General features: G+C 46.7%; 1 protein-coding gene across 2 annotated transcripts in view; it reads left to right on the forward strand.

The window, feature by feature from the left end:
- The first annotated feature begins 366 nt into the window (after positions 1-366).
- cdi (serine/threonine kinase) overlaps positions 367-24,461 on the forward strand; it is a 48,337-nt gene continuing 24,242 nt past the window's right edge. For both annotated transcript variants that reach the window (XM_025303407.1, XM_011139175.3), the window contains exons 1-2: positions 367-563; positions 6,847-8,873. In XM_025303407.1, coding sequence (XP_025159192.1) covers positions 7,671-8,873 — 1,203 coding nt within the window. In that variant the 5' untranslated portion in view covers positions 367-563; positions 6,847-7,670. The remainder of the gene's footprint in view (positions 564-6,846; positions 8,874-24,461) is intronic.

The raw sequence follows: 24,461 nt of genomic DNA on the forward strand, positions 1-24,461 counted from the left end.
CACGTACGTTCGTTCGCTCGCTCTCTCGGTAGATCTTTTCGACTCGTCCGTTATCAGCCTGCGAGAGCGAGCGTTGCCGTTTGGCCGCCGGCCGCGGACTCGAATTCTCCCTCACGTGGTTCAAGGTCGTCTAAAAGCATCCGGACGTCACGATCTCCGCGGCGCCGACTGCGGCCGGTGCGAGAATTCTCGATTATTCGGGATATCGGAGCACGTCCGACAGCTTCCTCGGTCGACGACGAGGTCGACGCCGACGACGACGACGACGACGACGACGACGACGACGACGACGCCGACGACGACGACGACGACGACGACGACGACGACGACGACGACGACGACGACGACGACGACGACGACGGCGACGACGACGACGACGACGACGACGACGACGACGACGACGACGACGGCGACGACGACGACGACGACGACGACGACGACGACGAGGTGGACAACGCAGCGGCGAGACGCGGTCGCGCGACTCCGAGCGTGACAACGACGGCGACGACGGCGACGGCGACGACGACGTCAAGGACGAGGTTCGCCAGAATCCGATGCACCGTGTGAGTATCAAGTGTCAAGTTTTACTCGCTTTTAGAATCTCCGCGAATGTCATTCCCAGGGATGTAATTAAGACACGATCATAAAGGAGCGCCGTGTGTTTGTTTACACATATATTTCGCGATGTCACGCGCGTCGGTTCTTTATCAGTCTCGTTGCGATTGTGAATAAGACTTTACATCCGACGTCCTTGCGTATTTTACAATGCGCGCGTTTTCGTCTTTGCGTGCTCTTCGGCGTCACATGTGCGGTGAGACGTCGCGTTAGTTTCTCTATTCGTTTTTACCCTCTCCCCCCTCCTTCCCTCCCTTCCTCTTCAAGGACGTGGGTTCTTCAAAGCCGAAGGAAGCTGCCTTCTAATCTCGGGCAATTTTACGACGAATTTATTTATTCGCAGTAATGCTCGCGTCATATTTTGCCGAGATGTTCGAACGAAGGGAGAAAAAGTGGAAAAATTAAACACAGAAAAAGTTGAACTTTGGGAAGTATATTAAAATGTGTCGTTACCTTCGGAACAATTAAACACGATGACGAAATAAGGCGCAGCGCAGGTCGGACCACGCAAGGACGATACGTCTGACGCGACACACATACACACACACACACCAGGCAGGCGCAAATTTGCAACGACCGAATTTATAGAGCGTGAAAAATATTGGAAAACTTTTAATCGCGATGCACGTCGCAGCGCGCGGATATTTAAATTCTCAGCTACGACGGACGCATCGCTGTCGCGTGCGGCGATAACTGATAGCCGCGCGAAAATGCTCTCTCGGATGTCTCTCGAGCGAGCGAGCGAGTGAGCGAGCAAACGCCGAGGTGGTTAACGGTAATTAGCAAATAATTAGCGCCACAATTAACTTTCATCCGGGGCCCGCGGCTGTTCGTTTCCCGAGCGAGAGCTCTCGCACTCTTTTGTTCCGCGACGCTAATTAAAACCGACCGACCGACGCGGCCCGCGCCACGCACCGGCTTCGTCGCTCATCGAGACTTTGTTGTTTACTCGTGGCGAATAAGTCGACGAGAGATGCTTCCACCGGCTTCCATCGCTCGCGAATCGCTTCCTCTTGGCTGCGTCCTAAAGACTATGACGACGACGACGACGGATTGCTCATTTGCTCGACGAGCATCGACTAACGAGCCGCGGCACGTGAAAATGGCTCTTATCCGCGTGTATCTGGGTGTATCCGCGTGTGCGGATGCGATGAAAGCTCCGACGTCTGTTAAATGAGCTGCCGCTATCTGCGATTGTATTATCTGCGATCCGTGGCACGGGCAAGCTCTGGATGCATTCTTATCTGCGACATGTACCTAGGGGTTGCCAAATCCGAAAGTTAAAATTACCGGACATTTCTTCTTTAAGATAACAAACCTCCCAAACTGGACTAAACCGGACAGAAATAATAATCATAACGTTACATTAAATACAAAATATGACGCAATTTATTTGCAATATTAATTGCCAAACAATTTTATAAACAAGATTTGATTGAATAAAATAATAAATCATTACTTTTTTAATATATATAGAATGATGGATCGGCAGGTCATCTAGTAGATGGCTTTTCGTGTGCCGCCCGATCGTTTGTAGGCGCTTGAGACGGAGAAACGTTGCTAAAATCTGAACTCTCACTCCGTTGATTGGATATAACTTAAAAACCGGACACATGACGTCCGGTTTGACTTGTTAACCGGAACACTGGGCAAGACTTTCTGCAAACCTGACAGTCCGGGTCAAAACCGGACAGTTGGCAACCCTAGACATACCCCGCGCGAATTGAAGGCCAAGAGGTGTTCCGCGCGCGCGCGCACGCGCGCGAATTACTCGACTCGCCGAGTAATCTCCATTCGGCGTTTTCCCCTTTTTTTCCGACCTTCGCGGCGCGAGATACGACACGTGCCGACTATCGCGCGTTTTACGAGGCGTTCTTTCCGCGAAGAAGTGCCTCCAGCGGAGACATGCCTGGCGAATGTTGAACACATTCACGAGAGACTTTCAGCTCACGTGATCCGCGCTCCGACACACACGTGCACGCTGCGCCGTAATTGTGCATGTGACAATGCGGTAAAACGCGTCACGTGAATGCGGCACACTCGGCTTTATCGAACACTTGACGAGGCGAGCGCACCGCGAGCGGGCTTGACTTCGCTTGGCTCTCGGTTGACCTCGTTGGACGAGGAATCTTGTAATTCGGTGCTTATTGCTAACGATGAGTGCGATAATGCGCGGTGATACGAGGCCCGTCATCACGGGAGGGAGGGGGGGGAGGAGGCACTCGATGTGTGCTGAGAGATGATTGGACGTGGATCTTAAATTGCATACAAGCAACGCGGCGTTCGAGCAAGGTGCTCTGCACAGGCAGAACAGGAAATTATGATAATATCGAAATGACGCGAAAATGATTGAATCATGATGGAAGAAAAGAATTTTCCTCGTCTTTTTGACGTCATCATGATTTTCTGTCCCGCCTGGGAGCTTCTGCTCACGGCGGTGCAGTGCGCTTAATTTGACGCAGTGCTGTCGTACGCGTTGAGGATCCTCAACCCCCGCATGCGAGCGTCGTTGACGCAAAAGCGCGCAAAAACGAAAGCAATCGTCGTCGGTGTCGCCGACGACGCTGATGGGCTGAGAAAAAGACGCTTTCCCAGCTCTTCGGTCTAAATTTGAAACTTGATACTTTGCACGTTTTCAAGGCCGCCCGGCGCGAATGCGAGCGCGGATGCTTCGGGATCTCGTTCTGTCGGAGAGATCTCTGCGTTATGTTTCATAATAACAACAGCTCGAGTCTCGGGGAAACTTCCGGTCGCTCGACGAGCGATATCTCGATGGTAATTATTCTCGGTGATTAACGTTGAAGTTAAGGCGCGGGAGGTTCTTCAGCAGATTCTTCTCTTTTTAACTCAGAGAATTTACTTCTTTTTTGTCTCTTGTTGAAGTAAACAAAGAAACTTTAACCGTCAAGCTGCATTGTGTTTTTGTTTTTAAGCATCTGTTGGTTAGTTTAAATTTCAAAAAAGAAATCTTTGCACCCTCCCCCCTCCCCCCGTACGCTCACTTGTGCGATTTTGCCAGTGCGCTTACTTAAGGGAGGAATTACATGCGGAAGGATAGGTTATTTTCAAGGCTATTTTTACGAATTTTTTTTAACGAAAACGGAAAAATCAATGGATATGAAATTTTCACAGTGCATTCATTAATGTTCAAAGTGTAAGATAAATTTTATTGAATCACAAGAACCGATCTAATTTGTAATTACAGATAAAAATGCAGTCATTCGTTTGCGAGCTCTATGTTTGTTGTCGACATAATTCCGGGCCTCTCACTACTCTGAAACCAAAAAATGAGAAAGATTTTTAAAATATACGTTACGTTATAGCTATACTAAAATGAAGGGTGAAGCAAGTTGGAAAAATGACTGTAATGACTGACAAAAAAAAATACAAAATGAAACAAGTAATCATATAAAAAATAATAAAAAAAATATAATTGTGTTCGAGTAGGATGAAAACATGTTACTGATTTTTAATAATTTCAAGTTATTCGTTCAGTAATTTTGATAATGTTCGACAGTTTGCGAATGATGTTTAGATAAGCGTTTAATTTTATCTTACTTTCATATAGTATAACAATTTATTTTATACTTTGAACATTAATGAATAATGAACTGCGAAAATTTCAAGTCCATTGACTCTACCGTTTCCGTTAAAAAAAAAATTCGTAAAAATAGCCTTGAAAACGGCCTGCTCCGCATGTAATTCCCCCGTTAAGGATTGAGAGTAGAGTTTCCAATCCCGGATACAATTTAGGATCCCGGGATTTCGGGATTTTTTGGATTCCATCCCGGGATCTCGGGACTAGTCCCGGGATTATATATATGTAAGGAAAGAAACAAGGAATATTTACAAATAATAGAATTATTTTATTTATAGAACATTCACAGACTTTTATGAACATTATGACAAACAAAAAGTAAAATTTCAGTAAAAATAAAAGCAACTTACATTAATGATTGCACAAAAACCGTTACAATTAAAAATCAAAGTTTTTGTAATAAAAATAAAAATAATTATTTCTTCTTTTTCACATTGAAAAAGCGACTTTAAACATAATAAAACAAATTTTGTTAAAAAATATCTGATCGAGGATCCCGGATTCAAGTCTGTATTGCGCCAGTTTATCCGCGAAATTTACAATAGAAAACTCCCTTAATATTTAAAACAACTAAAAATAATACATGGAATTAAATTTAAAATATAAATACACACTTCTCTAGCGAATGCTCTAAAACATCAGTAATAAGTAATAATTATTAAAGTAAAATTTTTGTAAAACGTAAATATTATATAGACACTAAGCATCAAATTTTGAAATCCCGAAATCCCGGGATTTGTGATGTTGAATCCCGAGTATTTTCGGGAACAAAAATTTGGCCGGGATCCCGGGATCCAGGATCCCGGGATTGGGAACTCTAGTTGAGAGTGACGACGTGTTCTGTTTGACTTCGACCGGACGATTTCTCATTCCCGACGATGAGGATGCGCGGTCGTGCGAGTTCAACAACGACTTAGACTCGCGCGATGCCGACGGCGCGCGTTATCGCCCGCGAAATGCGCGTGTTGCCACTGTTCTTGTAATAAACGACGCATCCGTAGCTTACAGCTCGCTCACGCGTCTCCCGTTACTCGTGTGACCGCGAGCGCGAATCTGAGACATCCGAGGAAAGCCGGAGAAAACCTTGGCGCTAATGGTCAACGACTGCGCGCGATCAATCTGCGCGATGTTCCCCGCGCGTGTGAAAACGATTATCCGCCGCACCAACGGAAAATCGTCTCCAATTACTCGTGATTTATGACATTTCGGCAGCGCCGCATCATGTTTGTCAGTTTCTCGACGCACACCTCGGAACCGGTTGCTTGCCGCGCTCCAAAGGTCATAACGCCGCACACTTTGTCTACGCCGCGACGTAATATTTTTGCTCCTTTATTTGTTTATTTTTTTTCTCCTCACGTCGAGCGAAGTTACGATCGGCTGAAGCGTCAGGCCGGATTCGCGCTGTTTGTGTAGACGCCGGCAAACTTTTCTTTTTTAATAGGGATGGTTAAGATATGGCTGTGAGACGGATACCGCGAGTATTCCAATGCAAAAGCATCGAAGGACGAAGAACTGACGTTCTGTTTGCCGCTGTCTAAACGGATGTTGTGAGCTCAGCTTTCCACGAACGTGTCGCTTAACCCTTTAACGCCCGACTTTTTTATAAGTGTTTTAAAAATAAAATTTGAGTTTTTTTTTAACTGAGACCATAAGTAGTGATAACCAAAAAAAAATCAGAATTTTATATTGGTTTTTTTTTATCGTTCGTTTTTTGTTTATTGGTAAATATGACTTGGATTCTAAAAGCATATACGAAATGAGCAATACAGAGAAAAATGAAGGGTAATCTATACGACATAACTCTGATAGTCAGCTTGACATTTTTCAGCTGAAACGTTACTATATTTGTGAGTTTGAAGTGTGAGTGTGAAGTTTATCATTCAGAGCGTCAAGCTTACTATTTCAGAAGAGTATCTTCTAGATCACCATTCAGATAGTCAATCGTCCCTTCATTTTTCGCCGCATAAAAAGCGCTGTAGGTCACCAGGTTTCACGAAAATAGGTTGATTTCTTGAATTTCGTGTCTACCATATTGGATTCGCCATTTGGAATTTCTATATTCTTTTAATTTCACATTTTGCATCTGAGCAAACTTCCAAATGTATAAAATTATAACAGATATCAATCTATTCATTTATAGTGCACTTCTAGATGTCAGTAACAATGCTAACTACGCCTACTTGGAATTTGACAAAACATGTTATCATTAAAATTGAGCTAAAAACAGACTAACCCGAATTTACATACAATCTATATACCAGTCTTTAGTAACTACTATATAGTTACCAGTTAAAGGGTTAAAGGATTAAAGGCGTTAAAGGGTTAAAGAGAAACTGGTGAGGCAAAAGTACCGATATCAGGAGACCACCTAAATTTTCTGTAATGTCGAAAGTTAAAAATTGCAATTTATAGGCCAAAACAATGAGAATGTTTAGAGAGAAAGAAAGAGAGAGAGAGAGAGAGAGAGAGAGAGAGAGAGAGAAAGAGTTCGCTACTTGTACTCCTTGACATTGGTACTCCTACCAGTCGCGAGAGCAAAGATGGCCCGCGCGGAAGTTGCTTTCCGTCAGCATTTCGGCGCTCGAAACTCCCGACGAATCGTCCATCACCTCTCGGATGTGACTTTATTTCAGGAACGCCCGAATCAGCCGGTGAGTCGTCCACTGGCGACGAGGAGAGGATCGTGCCAAGTTCCGGTGCCGCGCCACGAACGTGACGGTCCTGGAGCGCATTGCGGTTCCCAGGATAACGTTCGCTTGACCGACTGTGATTCCGACGCGCGACGTCACTGCCAAAAATAGGGAAGAGAAGAAGAAGAGGTACGTGATACAAACGCGCCGATCGCGCTCCTGTGTCTTCGTTCTCTCTGCGGCTTCCGGTCTCTACTTCCTTCTTCGCCTTCCTTCGTCGACCTGCTCCTGCGAAAGTGGACAAGTGTCTTCCACACGTTGCGCCAGAAACATACGATTCGTTGTCTCACCCTGAGACCCCCACGTCTTCCGTGAGCTCAGCAAGCTTGGTCCTTTGAATCAAGAGGACGGGAATCCACTTCCTCCTTGGACTCGATCGGCGACACGAAGAAACCAAGACAGATTGATCCTTTATTGCCTTCCCGCCGGCCGAGACACTTCGCTCCGAGAGAATACTGCTTGACCAGGTCGCCAACTTGACCACGTGGCATCCTAGTCTACGGCTTCCTTCGTCCGGATCAACATCCGCAGAGTTCCCGAGCCTTCTTACTCGTCGCTGGACTATCCCGTGCTGTCGTTTCCGGGTTCGCTCGCGGTCCGAGCATCCCTTAGCGACTCTTCGCCTCAGGACACCGCGGGACGACGCCGTGACGACGACGACGACGACCGTCGAGAGGTGCGTGGAGCCGGCCGCGTGTGATGCGGCGCAGGCAGGGCCGCCGTTGCCTCGCGTCAGCTTGCGCGACCTCGCCGCAATAACGGCGAAGATGTTCGGGAAGGTGCCGCCGTCGAACACACCGGGCCCGCCTAATGGGATGACGCCCAAGTCGTGCGCGAGACCGGCTGGCACGGCCTCGTGCCTGCCGTGCTTCTCGGCGGAGGAGACCCCGAGCGTGGGCGTCGACGACAAGGCCAGACCTTGGCGGCCCAAAGACAACGTCGTCGGCGACTCGGTGGTCTCCGAGGTACCTTGCAACAACCTGCAACCACCAGCCGCCGCTCCGGCGGAATCGTCATCCGCGGTGGAGCTTCCTAGACCTTGTCGGACCGAGGCGACCGCCTGCCCGAAGACGACAAAGTGTACGACCAAAGAAGCGTCACAGATCGCCAAGAGCCACAATGCCAGCGCGAAGACGACCTCCGGGTCGTCGTCTCCGGCCGCTACCGCCACGCAGAAGTGCTCCTCTGGCCAGAGTAGCGCGAGTTTCCCCAAGACCACGACGTCCGGCGCCAGCAGGTCACGGAGGCTGCAATCTACCTCGATCACCGGTGTTGAATCATGCCCGAAGAAGACCGTCGGCCGAGAATCCGCGAGCGGCAAGGAGCATCAGACGGGAAACAGAACGGCGTGTAATGAACAGCAACTCAAGTTTACTCAGGGATACGCCGCTTCGACGATCATGAAGCTACCTTCCACGAGGTCTTCCGAGCTCATCCATCCGACGCTGAGCGGGAAAAGGCCTGACAATGAGGAGCCTCTCGCGGACGCGTCCGCGATTGACGCGTCCAACGTTCCGATCGTGAACGAGCTGTGCGCGTATCAGAAGTCGTCGGCGAAAACGACCGTCGATGTGAAGAACGACGCTTCCGGCGATTCCGTGGAGTTGGCCAACACCTGCGAGGACGACTCTTGCGCCGCTGACCTCGTTGCCTCGACACTATCCAAGGACTGGACGAGGCCCGACAACGACGCGCCACCGCAGGACCTGCCGACCGAGCTGCGGTCGTCCTCGCCGCGCAGCTACAAGGAACGAGAGAAATGTCGCGATCCTTGGCGACCCACGGAGATGGACGGCGGCGGCGTGCATGGCTTGAGTGTGTGCACCGGCGAGGCGCTTCAGGACTCAAGCTCCAAGAGGCGCACCGGCGCGTCCTGCCAGGCGCTCAGGCACGCCGTCGCGTCGCTCAATCGCCTGGACGACTTTTACATGGAGAAGATCGGCGCGGGATTCTTCTCGGAGGTGTACAAGGTAAGCCGAGTCCATTCAGAGAAAGTAGAGAAAGGTCGCGAGGAGAAGAGTATATCGTAATGGGTATGAACCGAGGAGAGCATCGTAATGAGAAGTTAGGAAATTCGAGGCCGAACGGAGCTGAAAAGAGAAAATCGCGAGCGCCTTAGCGCCTTACGCCTCTCGGTGCAAGGTGGGAAAGAATGTCTGATGGGGGGAATTTACATGGTGCGTCGGTTTCCCGTACATAATTGCATACTCGCAATTCGAGATCTCTGCGGAGACGAGAGACGCGTTCAAGTTCCGCTCAAAATATATTCATCATCTGAACGCACAGTGTTTCGCTGCCGGACAAAATGAGTTTTACGTGAAAACTGATGTCGTCTGTGTTGCTGTTGGATTTTGTTTCTCTTTTCTGATTCTTGAGACACTTTGAAGCCGACACTTTTCCAGCGCCGTTCTTTTAAAATTCGGCATTTCGAAATTTTGGCGAGTAGCCTAATGTTGTTTTTGGGATGACCGATATTGTAGCAAGAATTGTACTGTGCAGATATCGTGTTGGGAAAAATACTCTGATACGTTGAATTTCGTGCTGGACTGTAGAAATATTTTATCGGTTTGTCAAAAAGTGAAGCCACAGTTGCCTCTATTAAAGGTCACGCGCGCGACAATTGGTCCACGTGATATCCAAAACAGATAAATTCCAGAACAAGCGGAATCATCTGAATTTTAGAGAATTTTATTCTTATATGTGGCCTCAAGAGGATTAAGATTAAGATCTCTCTAAGATTAAGAAGAAAATATTATAAACACATTATTCTTAAAATTAATGGAATTATATGTTATATGTATAATGCAAATCTTATTGATTTTAATATAAATTTCCTCTTATACACAGGTTATTTAATCTTTTTTTTTAAAAGGATTATTATTTATTCTTACTGATTATATGTTCCTTTATAGGGGAAGGAGAAAAAATTATTATGTGACTCCGGAAAAAATTCTAGTTAAATTTTTTTTTACTTTCTGCTGAAAAAGTAGGAAAAACGTAAATTTGTCATTTTAAGTACTCTAAATAGCATTTAATGTGCAACGCGACACGATAAATGGATATACTACATGGGCTGAAAAGTCTTTGGCTTAACAATGAAAAAACGATTTTTTTAATGAAAAAAGTGTTTTATTCCTCGACATAATCTCCATTTAGAGTAATGCACTTAGTGTAACGGTCCGCTAATATTTCGATGCCGGTCTTATAGTGCTCGGTGTCAAGTCCCTCAAAATAGGCATTTGTTTCCAACTTGACCTCCTCATTCGAGTAAAATCTTTTACCAGCGAGCCACTGCTTCAGTCGAGGAAAAAAGAAATAGTCGCTGGGGGCCAGGTCTGGAGAATACGGGGGATGCGGGACCAATTCATAGCGCAATTTCTTTAATTTATCGGTCGTATCGCGAGCCGAGTGAGCTGGAGCATTGTCTTGGTGAAACAAAATTTTTTTCTTTGCCAAATGTGGCCGTTTGATCTTGACCTCGTCGTCCAATCGATCCAGTAATGTACAGTAATATTCTTTATTGATAGTTTTACCAAGTTCAAGATAATCAATGAATATTATGTTATGCGCATCCCAAAAAATACTGGCCAAAACCTTGCCGGCTGATTGTTGTGTCTTCGGGCGCTTCGGACGGCTTTCACCAGGCAATAACCACTCCGCTGACTGCCGATTGGACTCCGGTGTATAGTGATGGATCCATGTTTCATCCATTGTGACAAATCGACGCAAAAATTCCTTCTTATTGCGGTTAAACAGGGCCAGATTTTGCTTTGAAAGTCGAACACGTTCCGCTTTTTGCTCAATTGTCAAAAAACGCGGCACCCAACGCGCGCAAAGCTTTTTCATGTGTAAATATTCATGAATGATATGACCAACGCGTTCCTTTGAGATGCCTATGATGTTAGCTAGCTCACTCAATTTCATTTTGCGGTCATTCAACACGATTTCACTGATTTTCTGGATGTTTTCTGGAGTAACTGCCTCATTTGGCCTTCCTGAACGTGGTGCATCATTTGTGCTCGTACGGTTACGACGAAACTCAGCAAACCAATATTCGATGGTTGAATTCGGTGGGGCAGATGTGCCGTAACATTTATCAAGCCATGCCTTTGCTTCAACAGTGTTTTTTCCCATCAGGAAGCAATGTTTAATCAAAACACGAAATTCACTTTTTTCCATAGTAAAGATAAATTCAGAGGTAACGTCACTTCGAAAGCTATAACTTGTACACGAGTCAACGAAATATCATGAAATTTTTACAGCATCTAAGTTAAGGTTGGTACTCTATAGGAAATATAAGGATTTTTAGTTTGTGGCGCCATCTATATGTCAGGCCAAAGACTTTTCAGCCCATGTAGTATGTATGTACTTACGCTGAAATATGGGCCTGTATGTCTTTAAGTTGATTTTCTCCAGAAATTCTTGAACTTCGTTTATGACAAAACAATCGGGAAGAACAACACAAACTGAATAACTAAATAACGATCTCTCTTCTTTTTTTTTTGCTCCAGACGTTGTCCATAAAATAAATGTGGCGACGATCGTCATATGCACAGAGAGAGTGTCTCTGCGTGAGTAGATGGAAGAGGAGAAACGCCGACAAGCGTTCCTCTTGATATAAGAGGAATATTAATTGATATAAAAGAAAATCCTCTTGAAATAAGAGGAAAATAGAATAACATCTGATAAATTTTAGATGAATGGTTCACTTTAATCGCTTTATCGAAAGAGGAATCCTTTTCCTATCAAAGGCTCCGCTTAGAATATGAGACTAAAAGGAAAAATCACTTTACACATAGAATACTTTTTTTTGGGTGGATCAATGTCGCTGAGCCGTCGAAGATGCTGTCGGACGTGGAGGTGCTTAATTTCCGTGGAAACGCTAGAAAGTGTTCGCTCGTGGACGGCGCGTTTCCTACTCATTCTCGTTCGCGAACAGTATCGCACGATTCGGAAAGGTCATTCCCGATAGCGGCGGCCTGCGGAATGCGTTATCGCTGCAGATTAATATCTCGGAGATTAGATACGCCTGCTCGTAGCGGCAGCGAGCGCGCCGAGTCACGTGAAATGAATTCCGCTCGTAATCACACGGTTGCTCGTCGCTAACGAGCCATCGGAGATCTTTTTCGTCCCTCCCGAATGAATCCCTCGCTCCGGGACCTGCCCTTTCCTCGCTCTTTCACCCATTAAGTTCTATCGATTGCGGAACGGGGAAACCGCGCGCGGAGGATGTTTTTCCGCTCGCGATTCCGCATTGCACGAGCCGCCAGCTCTGAGCTGTGAAGAGAGCTGCCAATATTTCGCCGCGAGTAGAGTTAGAAGCAGATTAGAAAATTAGTATTAGATTTAAAATTAGTAGTCGAGTACTTCGTAAAATCGTAAGTGAGTGAGTGAGAGAGAGAGAGAGAGAGAGAGAGAGAGAGAGAGAGAGAGAGAGAGAGAGAGAGAGAGAGAGAGAGAGAGGCGGAGAGGAAGAGAAAATTGAGGATACCAGGCGGTCTCCGCCTTCTCTTCGTTCTTTGAGTCATTAAGTCCCATCGATTAATGCCGCGATAAGAGGTAGGAAGCTGCGGTGAATGTCTTTCTCCAGCGGGAAATCGCTGTTTCCAATTATACACCGCCGAGCTAACGCTGACGCTTTACGCTAACAAGATAAGGCGATAACGCTACGCGGCGGAGAGAACGTGTTTAAACGGCCGAAAATATTTCGATAAGGCGTAGATTATCGCCCGATGACGCCTCTCTCTCTCTCTCTCTCTCTCTCTCTCTCTCTTTCTCGCGCGTATTCTCTGCGTGTACGCGTGTTGTGTTGCGAATGTGCGAGACATCGCGACGAGACGACTTGGAGAACAGTGTCACGGCGGTTTACGTAAATCATAATGTTGATTCGCGACGAGCAGGAGCGCATAATTATCAAAGAGTTCCATCCTTGACCTCATTTTCCCCGACTGATCTCGGAACACCTTGGAATTTTATATAACGCGGTGCTCGGAGGAAGATCGATGCGTCGCGTTTTCTCCCGGTCCGGCGAGTGCCGGATCTCCGCGAGGAAGAGATATTGCGCTCGTCCGAATCGCTCAAGGAGCGCGCGGGAAGTGTGCTATCGCATGCGAGTACTTCGAGGATCCACTCGAGGCATCATAGAAATCCTGCGCGCTCGCGCGCGCGCGCGCGAGAGCATGGACTTTCACCGAGTCCGCAAAAATCCGCCGCGCGGGATCATTTTGCCGGGAAGCGGAGTAGCGACGTTGACGCAAGTCCCTCGGTTTTTCATCTTCATCTTCTGGACCGGGCGAACTTGGCAGTGACGAACGGACGACCGCTCGTGGAGATCCTATCGAGTAGACGAAAATTGCGCGGGCCTTCACGCGCGATCCTCGGTTCAGATTGCGACGCGGCTCCTCCCGCGATTTTTCACGGCGCTTTCCTCGACTTTGATCGGTCGCGAGGACAGGCGTCGCCAGGATCTTATCGAGCACGTGAAAACCACCCGCTCTCCCCTCTCCTCTCCGAGCGCTTCTCGAGCAGATAACAACGAGGCGATTGCAGACGCGTAGGCAGATTACGCCAATTAGACTCGCGGAGTCAACACGCGGACGTAAACAAATGGCACCGCTTAATCGGCGAGTCGATGGCTGCGTTCAGCAGAACTCAGCGCTATGTAAACGGTTTAGTGATACATTGCAACAGTTTGGATGTTCTGCTGAATGCTCTTTGTACTCGTCAGAGTGATACACATATATATATATTATATAGCTATATATATATATTATATATATATTATATATATAATATAGCTGAATATATAATATAGCTGAACAAGAAAAATGCATGTAGAAATATTTTACAGCAAGTAATGAAAGGTTAGTTCGATGTTTACGAATATATATATATATATATATTTGTAAACGTCGAACTAACCTTTCATTATTTGCTGTAAAATAGTTCTACATGCATTTTTCTTATTCAGCTATTGTATTTGATACATTTATTACATTGCATGGAGAAGAATATCAGAAATATCTGATTGTTAATTTTGCTATCCGATCAAATATCCGATTAAATACACCGGATATTTGATCAGATAACGAAATTTTTCTCATTGTGAAAAAGATCTATATAAAATTTGAAACGTTTCTTATTTTCGCTGTGTGGCTTTATTCTAACCTATGCATTATCTATAATACGCATTAATATCTAAATATACTTTGATGTAAGCATATAATTATATATTTCATTATTAAATTATTTATATATACCTTTTTCTAATTGCTCGTGCACTTCTGTAGAATCTACATTATATATTATAACGTCTTTATATGTGCATTGCACTTCACATAAATTGGAGGCATCCATCTTGCTCAACATGTGCTTAGATTCAGCTTACTTTTAGTTCGCTGAAAAACATGGCGACCGCTGAGTAAATATGTTGAACCGCTCCGAGTCCGTTTAGTACCGTTCAGAAGGAAATCATAAAACGGTTTTGCAACTGCTTTGTCCTGCTGAACGCAGCCAGCATTATCGCGGCAAGACCAGTCGAACAGTCATCGATCGTTGATAGAGCGCGCGGCAATCTCGCGAAATTGATCGTCCGCCGTTCGTCGAAGGGGCGCGTTTCGCGGAGATTCACGCACACGTCGACCATCGATCTGCCGGCGGCCAGCGCGTCGGCTGCAAAAGCAGCCGGAAAGCTGTCCTAGTTTGCGCGATGTATTCTTTCGCGCGGGCTGCAATTTTGCGATTGCAGCTCGGCCGAGAGAGACGCGCCGCTACGGACGACGACGACGACAGCGACGGCGGCGGCGGCGGCGGCGGCGACGGCTGGCTCGCTGCACGACGCCGAGTCAGCCGAGCAATCCGGGACCTTGAGAAGTATGCCGGCTTCTCCGCGGATAGCAGGCGCGTTATAAATAGGTCAACAGGAAATTGAGCACGCTCCGTAGTGACTGCGGTGATTCCACCGGCGCAGCGGTGCGCAAACCTCGGCCCGCGTCGCGACCCTCCGGTGAGTCGCGCCTTTCGGAGATGATTTTATTCGCTTCCGCATCGCGCGCGCGCGCGCGCGTGGAATGTCTCTGAAAGGAGCCGGGGCTCCTCTCCACGCGATCCTGTGGATTCATTTCCCAGTCGCTTTTCCCTCATCTCGGTGAAAAGGCGCCGAGAATGCTCGCGCGCGCGCTCGCGCATCGGAATTTCTCCTGGCTCCGAGATTTCCCTGAGAGAGGACGTCTTGCTATGCGGACGGAAGGATCGAGAGTGAGGAGATTCCTCATGAGAGACTGGCCATATGGGAATTTCGTCGTGGGGGTCTCGGCGGTGATCCGCCGAGATATGGATTCGCAAGGTTCGCTCGATCGCCGCGCCGGCCGCGGCGTGTCGCCGGGAAAAATTCGGAAGTTAATCGCAGCCGCGGTAGGGTCACTCACGAGCTCAGAGGTCATGCATTCTTGGCACGACGGGCCGATCGCCGTGCCAAGATTTTCGCGCAGGTACTTCCACCGCTTTTCTCAGCGGACATGCGGCCGCATACTTCGGTCGTCACAGCTACGAGCGGTCTCGCTTACAAAGTCCGTCTCGGCGAGCACGTTGAGTTACCTGCGAGTCTCGAGTCAGGTCGATTTGTCGATGCCCAAATTGGTGGCAAATTTTCGTCCCTCGTTCCGCTGACTTCCTTCCAAGCGAAGTCAGCGGAGATGCGCGTCGGTGCTTATGTAAGCGTGTTTTTTTTTTTTTTTTCTTCAAAAGCGTGCGAGGCATTCGCGAGGCTGTCGGTCTTCCGCTCTCGCGGGGATTCGTTCCATCTTATCTTTCTTCTCACGCGACTCTGCTATTACGAGGTCCTAACAATGCGAGAAGGACGAGCGGCGGCGAGTTGCTATGCACGCGTCGCGCGCATTTTAACGACCATTGCGATAGCTGAGGTTGCTGATAACTTGACGATGAGTCGCGGTAAAAGATATTGAACGTCGTCGGGCGAATTTCCGACACACATATTTCGCACACGTTCGTTCCATTCTCTGCGAGAGGTGTTGTCTGGCCTCTCCTCAGCGAAGAGAGAAAAGATGAAACGTCGATGAGCACTTATTGAAATTGCGTCGCTTGTAACGCGGTCTTGCGAAAAGAGGGAAATCACGAGGGGCGGCGAACGGAGACGGAGACGAAGACGGAGACGGCGGGAAAAGATCGAGCGAAAGATGCAGCGTGTCTATTTTTAAAGCGCGACTAGCTTCCATACGCGTGGTCGTGTCACTGTTTGCGTCGCGACGAATCGGAATGTGCGTATCGCGACGAATCGGAGATCCGAGCGCACCAAGAGATATCCTTCGCGCCGGCCTGTGGCAGCCAAGTTTACGCGGGCGCGTGTTATGGCAGACTTAAACAACAGTTACATGAACAATTGTGCGGATTAATTCGCGGATACGTTACGTTATTTCGAGCGCTGCCAAGTGTAATTTTGGCTCACGAGGAATTTTACGCGCATATGCACGGCAGGATCGTGCTATTTCTCTCACTCGCTCACTCTCTCTTTTTCTCCCTCCCTCCCTCCCTCTCTCTCTCTCTCTCTCTCTCTCTCTCTATCTCTCTCTCTCTCTCGTCGAGCATCGCGTATCGAGTGTCTCGAAACGCCCGTGCCTTCGCGGGATTTCCACCGATTGCGTAGTCGCTTTCCCGCCACGAATTTGTCGAGATTGCCGCAATCAACGATTCAGCAGCTCGATTGAAGTATATTATGCGATGAAAATGCACAAAGCGTGAAGCGCCGCGCTAACGCGATTTGATATGAATTTCTTAGCCCCAAATTCAGGACATTCGTCAGTGCTGAGGGATTTTGTCATGTCGATGTGCAGTGATTAATTCATTAAGAGTTGCTCTGAAATTCTTATACGACATTTTATTCGGCGTACTCTTTTTTGAGCAAGTCTCGCTGCTTTCACCCAAAAAAAAGTATTCTATGTGTAAAGTTGTGATTTTTCCCATAGTCTTATATTCTAAGTGAAACCTTTTACAGGGAAAGGATTCCTGTTTTAGTAAAGCGATTAAAGTGTGAACCATTCATCTAAGATTTATTAGATGTTATTCTAACTGTTTTCCTCTTATTTCAAAAGGATTTTCTTTTATATCAATTAATTTTCCTCTTATATTAAGAGGAATGCTTGTCGGCGTTTTCCTTCTTCCATCTATTCACACAGAGACATTCTCTCCGTGCATATAACGATCGTCGCCATGTTTATTTTATGGACAATGTCTATAGCAAAGGAACAAAGAAGAGAGATCGTCATACAGTTTGTGTTGCTTTTCCCGGTTGTTTCATCATGAACGAAGTTCAAGATTTTTGGAGAAAATCAACTTAAAGACATATTGACCGATGTTTCAGCGTAAATATATATATAGTTATCGTATCGTGTTATACGCTATATTAAATGTCATTTAGGATACTTAAAATTATAAATTTGTTATATCCTACTTTTTCAGCAGAAAGTACAAAAAAATTTAATTAGAATATTTTCCGGACAGTTCATAGTACTTTTCTTTCCTTTCCCTATAAGGGAACGTGTAATCAGTAAGAATAAAGTACAGTAAGAATAAATAATAATCCTCGTAAAAAAAAGGTTAAATAATCTGTGTATAAAAGGAAACTTATATTAAAATCAATAAGATTTGTATTATACATATAACATATAATTCCTCTAAGTTTAAGAATAATGTGTTTATAATATTTCTTGTAATTTTAAAGGAATCCTCTTGAGGCCATATGTAAGAGTAAATTTCTCTAATATTGAGACAATTCTGCTTATTTTACTTTTTTTTTTAATGTTTTCTTATTTCTTTCGTCTTCTATTTTCTATCTTCTGCGATAAATAATGACTGCCCCATTTCCCTTCCGTGTCTCTGCGGCGAACGAATTCAATCTATTATTATTATTATTATTATTATTATTATTATCATAAGAAATACGGAAATGGGGACAGTTATATGTGGCGGACAATGTTCGATCAGATAAACAGCGGCGACAAACATCTCGAGCGAGAAAAAGTGCCCGTCCTCTGCGACAGCCGATTGCCGGATTGAAGGCGAACTCGCGTACGCCTCGTCAGCGTGACGTATCTAATCAGCGTCCGTGATTTCCCGTGATTTATTCGGTCAGCGACGACGATACCGTCGCTGCGGTGACGAGCAGACAAGTTCGCGCACAATCGCGCTCGCGGCTCTGCGGCGCCAGCGTCGTGCGGAAAAGCGTCGTGCGGAAAAGCGCGCGGGAAATCGCGCCGGGAAGATGCGCCTTTGCGGTGCGGAAGTCGCGTCGTTGCAGATTACGGCCGAGGCAGCAGCCTCGATCGCAGTTTCACGTCGCGTCCGACACGGCCCAGGTGATCCTCGCCGAGGCTGGAGGACGCTTGCTTGTTGTAGCTAGCTTCTTATCTTTCCGCGTTAAACCGCGTCGCTCGCATGAATACTGCATAAGATGCGCCGCGCGCAAAACAGCGCGCGCGTGTTCCCTCCTCGTCGTCGTCGTCGTAGTAGTCTGTTATCGCGCTGGTGCGGGCGTCTCGACGTGGCCAGGATCGTCCCGTGAGCGATCGCGTTATGCAACTGCCCGTTGCGAAACTGTCGTGTCGCGAGGAAACGAGCTGCCTCGCTCGAGAGAGGCGAGAGAGAAGCGAGCGAAACGAGACGTTCTCAGAGCCGAGCGACTTCCTCCCGTTTATTCTCCGCCTTCCATTCCACCTACGCGCGTGGGCGTTCTCTCTCTCTCTCTCTCTCTCTCTCTCCCTCTCATCCTCGGGCCGATCCGGCTTTTAATCCTTTGATTGCTGGTCCCGCGAAGGTTCGATAGCGGAAACTCGCACCGGCCGATCTCCCCTCGAAGAATCGCCGCTTGTTTCGCTGCATGTTCGATTACGCCCCCCGTCTTCCGTCCGAGCTATTCAATGTAAAATGAAAAAAATGCGGCGGCGGTCCGCCGGCGCTCTTGTGAAATTCGAAGCCGCCGCTTGTTTCCGCGGATTAAAAAGTGCGTCGCCTCGCGCGCGAGTGTCGAAACGAGCGAGGCTCCTCCGTTGCAGCCCGGCTGATCGCGTGAATTTTCATGAGACGACGAGGTCTTGTCCTCGATGCTTCTACAAAACTGATATTTACTAAACATCGGTTTCTCCTCGCTTGTCGGTTCATCGGATGTCAGTTTTTCTCCTCTCTCGAGGGCATCCGCGGCGCGTCTTGCCGTGCACGCGCACCTGATTCCGATGAATATTTTCGAAGAGAAGCGCTTCGCCTCTGGACAAGGAGACTCGTTTACTGAATTGCCGAGCGGAGAAATTGACTCCGAACGTGTCCACGAATCGATGGCTGCGAGGAGAAACACGCGATACTTCCTTCTCCCGCGTGGCCCGCGTATAATACGACGTTTGTCAGCGCGATTTCCCGACCGACTGGCGGCATTAATCCGATCGAGCGAGCGAGCGAAAGTCGAGACGTGCGACGCGACGAGGAGATGGATGGAGAATCCCCGTTCGAATTCTCTTTAATCGCTTACCGGGACAAATCGCCGCACGCCGCGGAATGCAATTATTATCGGCGTCGATAATCCCGAGAGCTTTTACGAGCGGTATGCGCGAGCGACGACGACGACGACGACGACGACGACGACGACGACGACGACGACCGCGGCCGGTTCGTCCGCTCGCTCGCTCGCTCGCATGACGAGTCGTGCTCGCGGTGAAAACGCAGTAAATTATCGGTAATGACATGCATAATGGCTACAGCGCGCGATTATTGGCGATACTTATGAGAATCGCCGGTAGGACATGGACGGAGCCGGCACGTGACGATCGGATGCGATCGGCGATGAGAATGTCCGTCGTCGTCGAAAGTTTTGCAACTCGATCGTGCGAAGATCCGAACCGCGGAGATTCGAGTATCGCTCGAGAACGAGAGCTCTTGAATTCCCAGCCGAACCCTCGAAAAGTCTTGGATTATTGTCTCTATTGTTACTTTTTTACACCCCGTATGGTGGGAAGAAAGAAGAGCTTGAGAGTACCCGGGAAAGTATTCTGCTGCGGACAAAAGCGATTAGTCGGCTTACTTTCCTTCTTGTAGGTAGTGGTGATCTCCGATAAGGAATATTTTCTTGATAATAGTCTGACGGCATACGCTCGTAATAAATTTTAGAGAAGCTCGTTATCGTGCAGCCCAAGGAAGAATTTATTTTCTTCTCGGGAACATTAGAAAACTCTCTATGTAGAAAGTAAACTGAATTCTCGTCTTAATTTAATATTGTTGTAATTTAATATTCCCGATATTAGAGAGAATTAAATTTTCTAAAGGATCTGGAATATATCTCGAGTAAATTATGATAAAATTATGAAATACATTATGAAATAAATTTAGTAGTAAATTATGTAATTTACATTAATAATTTATAGTAAATTATGAAAGAAATTTGTGGCTTATGATAAACTTACGGTACATTTGCGGATATATAAACTCATGAAATACTCGAAACGAGTAACACTCACTGGAACGCTCAGTATATATATCTTTCTGCTCTATCAGTTACGTATTTTATCACATCCAAAGAAAAGTATTCTATTTATAAAGTGATTTTTCCTACAGTCTCATATTTTAAGCGAAGTCTTTTACAGAAGAAGGATTCCTTTTTTGATGAAGCGATTAAAAGTGAACTAGAACTATTCATCTAAAATTTATTAGATATTATTCTGACTGTTTTCCTCTTATTTCAAGAGGATTTTCTCTTATATCAATTAATTATATCTCTTATATGAAAAGGAATATGTTGATTTGAATGTCGGCTTGTTTTGTTGAATCATGCTTTACCTCCAGATATGAACGAAAAGAGATAACCATATGCTCATGGGTCAGAATATTTGGAACGCTTTTTAAAAAAGGTGTGTGTGTGTGTGTTGCTGTAACATATAACGAAGATAATTTACCTATATTTGGTCAAATACAGTTTATAATCTATTATAAGAAGTTGAATAATATATTCTTTCTTTTAAGTAGGTTTCATACAATTGGTAATATATATATATATATATATATTATTTTTCGTTATACATTATAATAACTTTTTCAAATTAACTAATATAACCAGTAAGAATAAAGTGCAGTAAGAATAAATAATAATCCTCTTAAAAAAAGATTAAATAATTTGTGTACAAGAGGAAATTTATATTAAAATCAGTAAAATTTGCATTATATATGTAACATATAATTCCTCTAACTTTAAGAATAATATGTTTATAATATTTTCCTCGTAATTTTAAACGAATTCTCTTGAGACTATATATAAGAATAAAACCTAAAATTGAGATGATTCCGTTTGTGTCCCGAAATTACTTTCTTTTGGGTGCAGCCACATTGAGAGGAAAAGAGAGGAGAAGATACAAAACGAGAAAGAATAACTCTTCTCGGACGTTTCCATCTGTCGATGGCATGCAGGTGTAAATGCATATTGCACGAATGTTGCGTCAATATTGCGCCAACGTGTTGACCTGAAGGCTCCCAAAAGGTTGAGGCGTCTCGTTGTATGCGAGAGCCTCGTGGTATTTGGGACTTTCGAGAATTCAGGTCTCGCGAGAGCGGTTTCGAAGCTTCGGCTGGGATCAGTCTCGCACTCGCGCTCGTTCGCCGGCATCGTCGTTGTCGTCGTCGGAAACGACGACCTTGCCATGTGACTCAAGAGTTCGCAGGCACCGGCATTTCCTTCCCCATGCGAATGGGAATGCTGGAAGTAGACGAGAAAGCCGGTCACGGCGCGCTGGCCATGGAGTACGAACACTCTCTAATGAGCCCCGCTCGGTCGTTCGCTCGTTTGCCTTCCCCGCGATTCGATTCGTTACCGCTCGCCAATCTGCGACACGTGCGTGCCGACTTCTTAGACTTCCGCGACAGGTAAAACTGTTAATTATATCGACGAGAGAGAGAGAGAGAGAGAGAGAGAGAGAGAGAGAGAGAGAGAGAGAGAGAGAGAGAGAGAGAGAGAGAGAGAGAGAGAGAGAGAGAGACGCGCGTCCGTCTGTGAAAACGTTCCCTTATGTTTTCCCGCGACGGAGGAAAAGGAAAGCCTCGCGCGAGAACCTACGCGATTGTGATCGCAGACAATTTACAAATTCGACGGAGTTTGACCTTTACGACATTTGCCTGAGAAAGAAGCGGTATCTAAAAAGCGAGATCTAAAGAATAATAAGAATAGGTCGCGCCAAGGCCGCTCCAAAAGCGACGGCACGCGGATTTGAACGATCGATTCTCCGGCACGTTTTTACGTAAGAGCGACTCGTAGCCGCTCGCCGCGAACGGAGAATTTCTCGCCGCGAACGTTGCCGCGGCGAAAACGTTATTAATAGCTCTCGAGCTGTTTTACTATTGCTCTTGAAATCAATGAAAGTCGTCGATTACCATCGCGAGCGTGATCCGTGTTTGCCTAAACACCACGTGTTCTTTTTTCCTTCCTTCTTCATCCCGAGCAATCGGCCGAACGAATGCGCAACGGGAGAACTCGGACGAAGCGCGCGGGATTCGTGTCAGCCGACTAATCCGACCGACCGATCGCGCGATCGAGCGCCCGGCGGGAAAAAAGGCCTCGAGAAATCGTCATTTATTATTATTTAGCGCTCGAGATATGCAAATGATGCTGGTGGCGGTAAGCGCGCGCGCGCAGCAAGTAAGTTTCTCCACGGCGCGAGTGCGCGTGCACGCGTGACAAGTTCTCGCCGAGCACCGCTTGGCCGGCATTACGTTTCCACGGGATCTTTTTCCTTCCTGGCTATCGCGATCGTAAGTTGATATACGCGATCGCCTGCTGAAATTATCGCTCCATTGCGAGCGATATTAATTACCTCATCGTTACGCGCACGCTGCGTCGTCTCTTTCAACCCTTCGCGCTCAGTCTACCTCGCTCACAGCTACCGTGTTCTCTTTTTTCCTTCTCTTTCTCCTCGTCGCACACGATCACGCACACGAGGAAGAAAGAGACCTCTCGGCTCGTGTGACTGAATGGGGGGAGGGGGGGGCGGGCCCGACGAAAATTCGATGACGAGAAGCGATTTCTCCGTTACACCGAAAAACATTCGGCCGAACATTCGAATGCTAAAACTCGATCGAGACAGCCGAGATGAGCGAGCGTTTGATCGAGTGGAAATCAATCTTTCTGGTTCCACACACGAGGGAAGAAAGTTTTTCTTTTTTCTTTCTTTTTCGGGAAAAATTACGTTTGCACATTAACCGGCATAGTATACCGAATGCGCATTGCTCGAAGAGAGAGAACGGAATTTCTAATTATTAGTACCAAATTCTTGCCTCTCGCAAGAGCCGAAGGAAATTTCCGTCTCGTTCAGTCAAAACGCGTTTGGTCCGTTCGTTCCTAAATTTACTCATCATTAATTCCTTCCTCCAATTAGTCGCTTGTCTCTTGCTCTTTACTTAGCAAGGTTTCCGTCTGCTTCTCAGACAACAGAAAATTCAGTTACATTAACGGATTTGTCGCCTCCCTGCGACTTGGGTTAAGATTTTTCAGGGATGAATTCCAATGTCGTCCCGGCTCGCAGAGCCGTGTTTTCGAGAATTTATAGGGAAGGTTGAAAGGGCCCCAACTTTAGGCGAAATCTCCCAAGAAGAAGAAAAAAAAAGAAAGAATTTGGAAACCATACCGGCAGCACGTGTGAGCTCCTCCGGTCTTCGAAGATGCGCTCGTCCGATGCTCGTTCCGCGCAGTGTGTAAAAAAGGAAAAACGCGCGTTTCCTGCTCTTACATTCGTACATTATAATTACACGAACACATCCGCGTGCCTCGCGGAATTACGTGCGCGATTTATCTGGATATCTTATCTATTCATTCTTATCCATTTATCGGACAGGAAACAGATTAGCGAAGTGATACGCATGTTTCTTGCGCGAGGCACACTTCCAGGCGGATTTCGTGCGCTGGAATAGAAAAGAAGTACTCTAATGTACAGCGCCGTGTCCTATCTTTCGTTTGCGATCTTTAGAAATAAGGAGAAAGTCCGTGAGAAAGAAATCGATCGATATATATTGTGCGTTCATTCGCTCGCTCGCTCGGTCGTTCGTCTGAGAAATTCCCATTCATTGTACCTCGCAGCGACCTTGACTATCACTTCCTCCCGACATTTGTTCCCCACGTTGCAGCAGGACAGGCCTGAGAGTACGAGAGGGATCATGTGTGTTCTCGTCCCGCGGAGAAACCGGAAATTCAGCGGCCGAGCGACGGTTTGATTCCTGCGGCTTTTATCCTTGCGGCTTTTTGCATTGTTTCTCCTTGTTTTGCGTAAAAAAAAAAAGAAAATATTTGCTCTCCTACGGAGGCGCACTTTAGCGCACTTTAGCGCATGTCTCCGGTCGGTAAAGGATCAGCTAACAGGACATTTCTGGCGAGTCCGAGGTCGCGGTGGCTACGCGGGTGAGAAAAATCGCAGTCGTCCTGTCGCTACAGCGTCTCATGTGCCAATCCTGTGCGGATTGCATTTGCATGCGAGTGCAGTTGACCTTTCGCGGGCGTTGGCAGGCGCGCGTGTAGGTTTTCACCT

The sequence above is a fragment of the Harpegnathos saltator genome, unplaced genomic scaffold, assembly GCF_003227715.2.
Source record: "Harpegnathos saltator strain DR-91 unplaced genomic scaffold, Hsal_v8.6 scaffold54, whole genome shotgun sequence".
NCBI lineage: Eukaryota > Metazoa > Arthropoda > Insecta > Hymenoptera > Formicidae > Harpegnathos > Harpegnathos saltator.